Genomic DNA, 10,185 nt, shown 5'->3' with positions numbered 1-10,185 from the left:
TCCCTAGCTCAAGGCAGGTGGTGCATGCTGACAACAAAAGTAAGCAAGCTCCCTTCATCCTGCTCTGACGACGATTAGATTCGACTTGGTAAAGGCTCATTGTCGTGAAATTATTCAGTCAATCATAACCAATTAAACTCTGAAGAGAAAACTGTGGGTCTGGAAAAGAGTTGTTAAAGGAAGGATACATTAGCCCAGAATTGAGGGCTCAGAAGGAGCTGCTCTGGCCAAGGGATTGGCCTTGAGGAAGGTCTGGGCAATCCTGAAAAAAGAAAGAATGTATTCCTTTACAAGCAAAAGGGAAGTGAGCCGCTGCCTAATTTCAACCAATCTCTGGAAGACAGACTGCATCACAAATACCCGTATAGAATTCAAAGGATAATTCTGATTGGAGCAAGGGAAAACTTCATGGGAAATTTATGCTAGTGTTTTATTGGATAAGGGGGGTTTCATAGACATAAAGAAGCTGGTAAGTCAGAAGCCCTAGACAAGATGAATTACACCAAGAGTGTGAGAGTCCTGTTCTTAGCACATCCAGAATTTGCTTGTTTATTTCTTAGGTCCCCTCTCAGCTTCTTGATGACATACCATGAAATCTGTTGCCAAAGTCGTTTACAATCAAGTTGTCGTGTTTACAGGTCCTTGAAAAGCTGGTTTTATTCTTTAATAAACGAGAAACGATGCCATTGTCCCCTACAAAAGAGCTGAGGTTTTACTCGAACCAAATCTGTTTGGAAATGTTAAGCTGGTTACACAGAACTAATGTGCCTCAAGGTGGTCATTCTCTCTGGATTAAAGCCTGGGAACAATGGTGGCTCCTGTTACAAGGAAAATTACAAAGGGCCATTATGGAAAGGGACAAAAATCTCTGTTCCCAGAGGGGGGACTGACAAGCTGCAAGTCCCCCTCTGCATGCCAACACAAAAGCCTGATTGCTTCAGATTGTTTGTTTATGCAAATCGAAGGGCAACATTAATTCTAAGAGCGGGGCTGTGGGGTGGTGGGGAGGCTGCTGATTGGCTGGTTTTTGCTCCTGGATTGGCTACCAAACGGACAAACCCTATCACATTCATTGTGAGCCCTGGAAACCTTTAGGACAAATCTTGTTATTAGATGATGTCAGAGTGAAAGTGTATGTTTTTAGGATAGGTTTTGGAACGGTAGGACCTGCAGCAATAGATCTTCTCCAAGATCCATTCCTTTACTTTCTCAATTGCTTTCCCTAGATCAGACCTCAGTGAACATCATGGCAGACGCTCCTGTGACACTGAGCGGGACAGAGTGTAATGGGGACAGACCACCTGATAATGACCAACAGTGCATCAGTCAAACCAGCAAGGACGCAGCTGATGCAGGGGGGACCCAGACATATTACAGCGTTGAACCCAGTCTTGAAGATGTGCCTGCAAGAGGAAGTCAAGAAGAAAGTGGAAACAGTAAAGGAAGCGTACTACCCGAAGAGCCTGCAGGTGAGAAGAGTCTCCACGGTAAAGGATTTCCTTTTCTCAGCTTAATTGTTTTGATTTACAAGCCTCCTTGACCCCCCCCCCTTTTATATAAACTCGTATTATACTAAGAAACTGGATCCAAGAACCATAGTCCTTTATCCCAATAGGGGATTCCTATCATAAAGACTCATAATCTAGGTTTGTCTGGTAGCTCTGAAATCCCAGTTTTCTCTGCTGAAACCTGAGCATTTTTACTTAGAATAAAGCAGAAAAATAGTAACCACCTTTATTGAGTTGTTAGAATAATTTCTAAATGTTAATTCAGTGTTAACTACTGCTATTTATTGTCAGACCCACAAGTCCATTGTTGTTTGAAAAAAGAGAACTCAGAATTTTAAGATCCCCTTCTGTTCATATCTAGAGAGGTCTGAATCCATATATGTGTGTGTGTGTGTGTGCATATATATATGTATAAATATAAATATCTATACACACATATATAGAGACTCTTATTGTGGAAGCTAATTACTAAATATACACAATCAATTTTTAAAAAGAATCAGAAAAGTAGAATGATAACTTTTACTAATCATAATTAAAACGAAAGACATCACCTAGAATCGGAATTGATCATTTGTGAACCTTTAACTATATATGTTGTCACTGTTATAATATTAGTGTTTTCCCCTAGAAAACTCAGAAGAGAACCTCTTTGTTGTTCACAAGGCCATCAGAGATCTTTCTCTCCAAGAAGCAAGTGCTGAGGACATGGCATTCAGAGAAGGTAACAGGAATCCTAGTTTCCTAACACTGTTCAGCTGGATATGATGACAACATTGCATGCAATGTTTTGTGTATGTGCTGCTGAGAAGCAGTTCCAATCAATGACTTCAAAATCTTTCAACTGCTTTGGGCAAATACAACAGTCTCATTCTCTGTGGGTTCCACCTTACCCAGCTTTCCAGGTGGCTCAAGCCCCAAATTGTATGAACTAGTCTGACTGGTCGGCATGGCAATGTGATAGTCATGTCTTGATAGATTAGCCCCCTAAATCAAGCTTTCTTTTCAATTTGGTGCTCCAGACAGGTATCAGGCAGCTTCTGAGATGATTCAGAAACAGGTTTAGCATAAAGTCTCTCTTGGACATTCAGTCTAAAGTAACTTTACAAAATGAGTTACTCTATGGAAAAATTTTGTCTGAAAGAATTGTTAACCATTTTTTGTCAAAGAACTGTGCCCCAGAGTGATGAAGTTAATTTTGTGCTCTTCACTCAAAATCACAACTATGAGACAAAAAATACATAGAAGAGGCTATGTTACATGTCTAGTGAAGTCAGTAGACAAGGGTACAACATCTTATGGACATTTTCATCTAAGAAGGTATTTCCATTCAAATAGTTCCTGAGTGCAGTGCAGAATGGAATCTGTTAATTTATCACTCTTTCCTTCTCTTGAAGCTACAAAGAGCTTATCTCCAAATTGAAGTCAGCATGTAGCACCCAATCAATTTAATTTAGGGCCATGCCAGGGAAAACACAGGGCAACCACCAAAGGGACATTTTAGAACACCATGTAAATAGCAGATGCCAAGGAGAACAGGGAGGTGCCTGGGGATTTCTGAATTTCTCCCTTTGCCTAGACTACTCCCACAATATGTAAACAGTCATAGGAAAGTGCTACCAGCAGTGGCCAATATTACTGAGATCCCACAGGAGACTATCTCACTGGATAGTAGTCTGTGAAAGTTAAGACTCTGCGAAATGAATTACATAACTTTTTTGCCCCAATCCTTCTGTTTTTAATGTGATGAGTCTATCAAGTCAGGGCTCACCATTGTCCACCTACAGCTTCTTTATCAGTCAGGGGACCCGCTGAAAAAAACAGTTTGCTAGGATCTTGGCTTTCAATCAAGTGGAGAGTGAGGAAACCACTGAATTTGCCTCTGTTTAAATCCTTCCCTTCTTCTTTTTTCTTTTTATTTATTTGTTTATTTTACATCCTGGCTGCAGTTTCCCCTCCCTCCTCTCCTTCCAGTCTCTTCTCTCTCCCCGACCCCCGACTCTGTCCCCACCCCGCAATGGGAACAATTCTCTCCGCTCCTCTTTTTCTGTTCAGGAAAGGGCAGTCCTCTCATGGATATCAACAAAACATGGCATATCAAGTTACAGTAAGACTAAGCACCTTGCCTTGTGTTAAGGCTGGGCAAGGTGACCCAGTATGAGGAGTAGGGTCCCAAAAGCCAGCAAAAAGAGTCAGAGACAGTCCCTGTTACTGCTGTTAGGAGTCCCACAAGAGGACCACGCTGCATAACTGTCACATATATGCAGAGGGCCTAGTTCAGTCCCATGCAGGCTCCCTGGTTTTCAGTTCAGTCTCTGTGAGCCTCTATAGGCCCAGGTTAGTTAACTCTGTGAGTTTTCTTGTGATGCCCTTGACCCCTCTCGCTCCTACAGTCTTTTCTGCCCCTCTTCTGCAGGATTCCCTGAGCTCTGCCTAATATTTGGCTGTGGGTCTGCATCTGTTTCCATTACTGCTGGATGAAGCCTCTCTGATGACTATTGGGCTAGGCAACAATCTATGAATATAGCATAATGTCATTAGGCATCATTACATTGACATTTTTCCCCCTCCAGTCATGGTTGGTTCTATCCTAGGTCTCTGGGTCATTCAGCCTGTGGGTCTTTTCACAGTGTGCTTCTACTCTGTGATAGCGGCACTGGTTTTCGTGCCTTTTATTTTCAAGATGGCAAACAGCTGTAAAATCTCCTAAGGGAATATGCCTGCTAAGAGTATAAAGATGCTAAAAAATATTGAGGAAAAACACTAATCAATTTAAATTGAAGGATGAATTTTATTCTTGACAGTCTTAGGCCTGAGTCATGTATATGAAAAAAAGGATCATGTGTGTGTGTGTGTGTGTGTGTGTGTGTGTGTGTGTGTGTGTGTGTGTTATTTTATTTTTTGGTGTGTGGGGGGAGACACAACAAAACAAAGCCTACTATCATAGCAAATATCCAATGTCCACTTTTTTGCAATGTAACGAATATCAAGGGGAGGATTGACAGCAGCTGTTTAGGACTAGTGTGGGTGGTAATACATGCCTACTTGTCTTTTTCACAGCACATGGAGACGTGGACTCGGAGAAAAAATAAAAGCCTTTGATGAAAACAGACTTACAGGGAGAACTATGAAGGGAGAACAAAGTTGACAACTGCTTTTTACTTTGTTTATAGGCTGCTGTTGCTTAGAAAGAGAATGGGGAAGCCACACACACTAGCCCTGTTCCCTGTGGATAGATGGTCTTCCACAGAAGCCCGCCACGTGTGCCTTTTCAGGAAACTTCATCAAGAAATACTAGGGAAGTGTGCTAAGAGGTTCCAGCTGTTTGGAAACCAATGATTATAGTGCTTAAGCCATCTAAAAGCCACAACATGGTACCAAATAATCTGTTACTGTCATTTGGAACATCAGGAGAATCTAGCGTTGTATACATAGAAGCCCAACATAATTATTAGATCTAGATCCCTATAGGTCAGCAGAAGATCCTGAGCCATGGGTGTGACTCAGTTGTCAGCATATGAGTTCTGAACATCTAGAGACCTTTGATCATCTTTCTTAAAAAGCTTTATTCTATGTACATGAGTGTTTTGTTTGTATGTATGTAAGTGTCTTTATCTCCTGCCTGGTGTCTGGAGGCCAGAAGAAAGCATTGACCTTTTGGACGTAGAGTGAGACCGAGTTACAGTCTGCCATGTGGCTGTTGGAACCAAACCTGTTGCTGTGCAAGAGCAAGTACCTGTAACCACAGAACCATCTCTCCAGGCTGCCTTTGCTCTTTTTTTATACTTTTTCATTTTTGTATACATTTTATTTTATGTGTATGAATGCTTTGCCTGCATGTATGTCTGTGTACCATGTGCATGCCTAGTGCCCATAGAGGCCAGAAGAAGGTATTGGAACTGGAGTTAGGAATGGTTGTGAGGTACCATGTGGGTGCTTGGACTGGAACCTGGATTCTCTGGAAGAGCAGCTAGTGTGCTGTGGATATCACTCTGTATGCTGTGAATGTGTTGCTCTGATTGTTTAATAAATAAAATGCTGATTGGCCAGAGCCAGGCAGGAAGTATAGGCAGGACAAGCAGAGAAGAGAATTCTGGGAACAGGAAAGCTGAGTCATGAGATGCCAGCCAGCAGTTCATGGAGCAGCATGTAACAGCACACAGGTAAAGCCATGTAACACGTGGCAACATATAGATAAACAGAAATGGGCAGAGTTTATGTAAGAGGTAGTCAGTGGTAAGCCTGAGCTAATGGCTGAACAGTTTTAATTAATATAAGCCTCTGTGTGTTTATTTGGGTCTCAGCAGCTGCAAGACTGTGAGACCTAGGGAGCCGGGACAAGGAAAACTTCAGCTACACTAGTGCTCTTAACACTGAGCCATTTTTCCAGTCCAAGCCTTTGCTCTTCTTTACCATTCAAGGGACAGTGTCAAATGTCAAAGTTATTACTCTGAGTGTGACTAGACACAGGTAGTCATCATTTTTACATTGTAATAAAGCTTTCCACTCTGAGGTATTTTTTGCATTGTTCTTGAAGGAAGTGTTTGTAGATGTAAAATAATTCCAAACATGTATTGAGTGTGTACATAAACATACATATACAATATATACATGCACACACATGCATGATACAAATTCACACATACATACATATATACACACTCAACATATATATGCATATCTAGTTTTGACAAAGGAAAAATTTTAAGTGTGCCTCAGAGAACAGTAATCTTACTAAATACACCAGTCTATGACAATAGAATTCCAATTGAATGAGGTTGGATTGTAGACATTACTGAAGACATACAATATCCATCAAGCATTTAAAAAACATAAATTCTGAGATGTTTATTAAACTATATGAAATGCAGTGTTCTGCAAACTATTTTGACTGTGAAGCCTGTTTGATTGTGTAGATTTATCAGGCAACCCAGAGTCACAGTCCATAAGGCACAAGTTGAAATCTGACTGTCTGGAAGAATGAGTCAGAGGACTACAGGATAGCAGTGAGGTGCTCTGAAACCCCAGCACATCTGACTCACAAATCCATTTTGCTACAGGGCATCCATGGAAGAAGATTCCTCTGAGCAGCAGTGACCTAGAGATGAATACACAGAAGGAAAGGATCGCCCACCAACCTCTAGAGCACCGAGAAGATGACAGTACAACCTACCAGGCAGCAGAAATAGAGTGGTTGGGGTTCCGGAAATCTACTCCAGTTGACATATTGCATTCTAAATGTGATGAGGAACCAGAAGTTTGGAATGAAGAAATTAATGAGGAAGACGTCGACGACTGCAATGATGACGAAGATGAAGTTCGAGTAATAGAATTTAAGAGGAATCACAGCGACGGTTCTCAATTAAAAGAGGAAAACCATGCAAGGGAAGACTCCCCGCTAAGCAGCCCCGGCTCCCAGCCAGGGACCCCCGACGAGCAGCCCGTGTTGGGAAAGAAGGGAGATATCTCCAGGAATGCTTATTCCAGATACAATACGATATCCTATCGGAAAATCAGGAAAGGGAATACCAAACAGAGAATTGATGAATTTGAGTCGATGATGCACTTATAAACTAAGAGGGACTGAGAAGCGGCATGAGAGCTAAAGAAAGTTTAACTCCGTTGTGCCTAGAGGTGCCATGTTGGCGAGATGTGCAAGCTTAATGTCTTTTTCACCCTAAAGCAACGTGGAAATAACCATAGACAAAATTCCTTCTGGCAACCTCAAATCAGGCTTTAGACTAATTCCTGGGTGTTTGCTTTTAAAAAGTTAATTAATATAGCGTTATTCGGCAAGCATTGCCCCAAAGGCAAGTCTGGCGTGATTTGTCATTAAAAGTAGTAATAGTAAGAGAGAGAGTCAAGGGAAAGGAGAACTGTTCATGTGACTCCCATAATTCTTTTGGTGTCTTTCTTTCTTCAGGCCAATGGGAAGCCTGGGATTAAACCCCTCCTCCATTAAACATGGTTATTTTTTTTTATAGATTCTGCCAGTAACTTTTTTTCCTTTCTGTTTATCTTCAAAAAATACCGTGTCTTAAGTGGTTTTCCTTGGCATCTACTGAGTGAAAATTCAACAGATTGCCTTGCTAGGTGTCACCATTCAGTGAATTTCCTCACTAAAATCCTGAGCAATTGTCAGTCAGAATTCTGTGTGCTAAAGTGCTAGCTTTATGCTTTCAAAATGAATGAAATCCATTGTGAAGTTGCTCCAGGGAGGGGCTAGATGACTGGTGAGCAATAGACTAGAGAATTGTATTGGACAGCTTTATTTTTGTTACTGAAAACAAAATCTTGTCTAGCACAACGGAAATAATTAAAAATAAAAATGGCAATTTTAGCACAATTTTAAGAAAATGCCTTACTCCATTACCACCCGTTCTTGTATTAACAGTATTTCAAAACCATTTTCTTTGCTTAGAAATGAGAGACAATGGCAGTCATAACTGTACTAGTTACTATGAAAATGCAAATAATTATCTTAGACTATTTTAGAAGTAGGGTGTGAGCATACATATTTTTAGTGAAAAAGCTGATAGTGGTGGGGAATATATACTTTATTGGACCAAAGCCCAAACCAAGAAGCTTAAAATTGTACTTGTGGAGCTTCACTCCAACCAACATGTCAAATAATGCATTGAATATTTATGAAAAGAGTATATTTATACTCTTGGAGAGTTTATTCCACAAATATTCATTTTCTGCTTCTGTATGTATTGCTTTGAACTTTCTGTTACCACAGATAAAAATATCTTTTGGATCCAAATAAAAGACAATTCCTTATTGTCTGAATGTAATACAGTCTTCATTGTGCTCTTCAACCCTTTGTTTGTTTCTTTCTCGTTGGGTGCAAAAGCCTGGGTTCGTCCTACTTAGACGATTGCTTATTTATGTGTAACAAATCCCCGTATTCTCATAGCAGGTTTCTTAATTCTTCCTGGTCATATAGTATATTTCCATAGTATCACATACTACTATGGACTACTTAAAAGACTCAGTTTTGAATTTGGTTGAAGTACTTCTTTATTCTTCACCCTGCCCATGTAAGATTTGTTACCCTTAAAATGTTGAGCCTGCTAATTTCTTTTGGAGCAAATTCAAGCTTTCCAAATAAAATGAGAAAAATTTAGTCTTTTTTCGATAAAGTTGGGTAGGAGATTGATAGACTGGGACAATCTCCTGTTCTAATTTAGATCCTTTCATCATTCTACAGAGACAACCTGTTTGCTTTCCTGGATTCCTGATGAGCCCTATTATTTTCTACTTAACTTCAAAACACAGTTTTATGTAACAGGGTTACCCTGTTAATCTACCCACATGATGGCTTGTTTGTTAGACGTAACTGACAAGTTCCCATGGAGTTTAAGTGGGATGAGTAGTATATGGCTAAGAAACATGATAAAGATACTAGCATATATGATACTCCATAAACTCGGACTTTTTAGCTGTGTTCTCTTACCACATAATTCAATTTTAAAACATTCTGTCCACAAAGACTGTTTTAAGGTATGTTCATCTGAGAAATTATTCATGCTCATGGACAAGGTAATGCAGCAGCAGGAGCACATTGGATATTTGGGTCTTGGTAATCTGGAAATAGCAATGGTCTTGTTCCTATTGCATGCAGTATATATTAATATATTTTAAACTCATCTGCATCACTATTAATAGATAACCATGCATGAAGGTTTAGCTGAGACTTTATGATTCAAGGTTCAGGGTGGTAACAACTCTGGTACCTGATACCTGATGAGGATTATGTGAATGCTGGAATTTCTTGAATGATTTAAATCTCTTTTGTTGCCAGATGAATGGGAATTAAAGACAGCTTTACTTCTTTGTAAAAATTAGATTTATCTTTCATTTAATGCTATATTTAAAGACATGGAATTTGCCAGCTTCTGTCTCTATCTATCTATCTATCTATCTATCTATCTATCTATCTATCTATCTATCTATCATCTACCTACCTTCCTGCTGTTAAATAAAGAACTAACTACCTGGTCTTATTTATTTTCAATAAAAGTTTATGTTCTTTGTTTCAGGTTTCCAAACTTCTTTCTTTGGAATTTAATGAGAGGTTTTTTTCCATGTAAGCAGCTATTTAGTCGATTAAGAATGCCACTTCACAAAAAAGTAAGAGTACACCTAATTACAGTTAATGTGCATTATTTATTTTTAAAAGATTTTAAATAATTATATATGAAACTGTAGTAAGAACTTCTGGTGTTTAGATATATAACATAAATGAAAAACTTCTATTACTTTAGAAGAAAGTGAGATTTTGTTTTAGATGCATATTGGCATTAACAATATGAAAAACACATGTTTCTCTTTGTAGTCATTGAGATTATGCACTTATGCTCTTCTGACACACTGATAGTGTTATTTCTAAATTTTTACATGACGTGCTACTTGTGGCATATTTTTGATTGAGGAACAGACATTAAGCTTTTCATAGTGACCAAGGAAAACATTTAAAATAAGTAATTCTAGAAAAGGATAAAATTCTAGAGTATAATAAATAAGAGATGTGTTTAATGATTTGAGAAAATCATCCACTTCTCTTGAAGCCCAAACTTTCATTGTTTATAATAACAAAAGTGTTATAAAATCCAAAATGTCAAATGTTATACTTTCCAATATTAGAATAGCATATCATGACATAGTAAAAGAG

The 10,185-nt window shown here is 39.1% G+C and overlaps 1 protein-coding gene across 3 annotated transcripts; it reads left to right on the top strand.

Annotated features, from left to right (window-relative positions):
• Window positions 1–896: 896 nt before the first annotated feature.
• Ermn (ermin) lies at window positions 897–9,556 on the top strand. Of its 3 annotated transcripts, none has more exons than XM_015986397.3 (3): window positions 897–1,469; window positions 2,140–2,232; window positions 6,569–9,556. In XM_015986397.3, the coding sequence occupies exons 1-3, from the start codon at window positions 1,247–1,249 to the stop codon at window positions 7,078–7,080; spliced, it is 828 nt and encodes a 275-aa protein (XP_015841883.1). In that variant the 5' UTR covers window positions 897–1,246; the 3' UTR covers window positions 7,081–9,556. The 3 variants fall into 3 exon arrangements, with proteins under 3 accessions (XP_015841883.1, XP_006992866.1, XP_042131241.1); XM_006992804.4 differs by having other exon boundaries at window positions 1,084–1,487; window positions 6,569–9,550; XM_042275307.2 differs by having other exon boundaries at window positions 1,122–1,469; window positions 2,127–2,232; window positions 6,569–9,550.
• Window positions 9,557–10,185: the final 629 nt, after the last annotated feature.

Source organism: Peromyscus maniculatus, chromosome 4, assembly GCF_049852395.1.
Source record: "Peromyscus maniculatus bairdii isolate BWxNUB_F1_BW_parent chromosome 4, HU_Pman_BW_mat_3.1, whole genome shotgun sequence".
Classification (NCBI taxonomy): Eukaryota; Metazoa; Chordata; class Mammalia; order Rodentia; family Cricetidae; genus Peromyscus; species Peromyscus maniculatus.
Note: the sequence above shows the minus strand (reverse complement) of the source record. Positions and strands in the feature narration are given on the sequence as shown.

Bases quoted from the DNA above. Each gene is read 5' to 3' on its own strand.
- Ermn (XM_006992804.4), top strand. From the start codon at position 1,247: ATGGCAGACGCTCCTGTGACACTGAGCGGGACAGAGTGTAATGGGGAC. The intron at 1,488-2,139 runs GTAAAGGATTTC...GTTTTCCCCTAG, and splicing joins AGGTGAGAAGAGTCTCCACG to AAAACTCAGAAGAGAACCTC. The intron at 2,233-6,568 runs GTAACAGGAATC...ATTTTGCTACAG, and splicing joins GGACATGGCATTCAGAGAAG to GGCATCCATGGAAGAAGATT.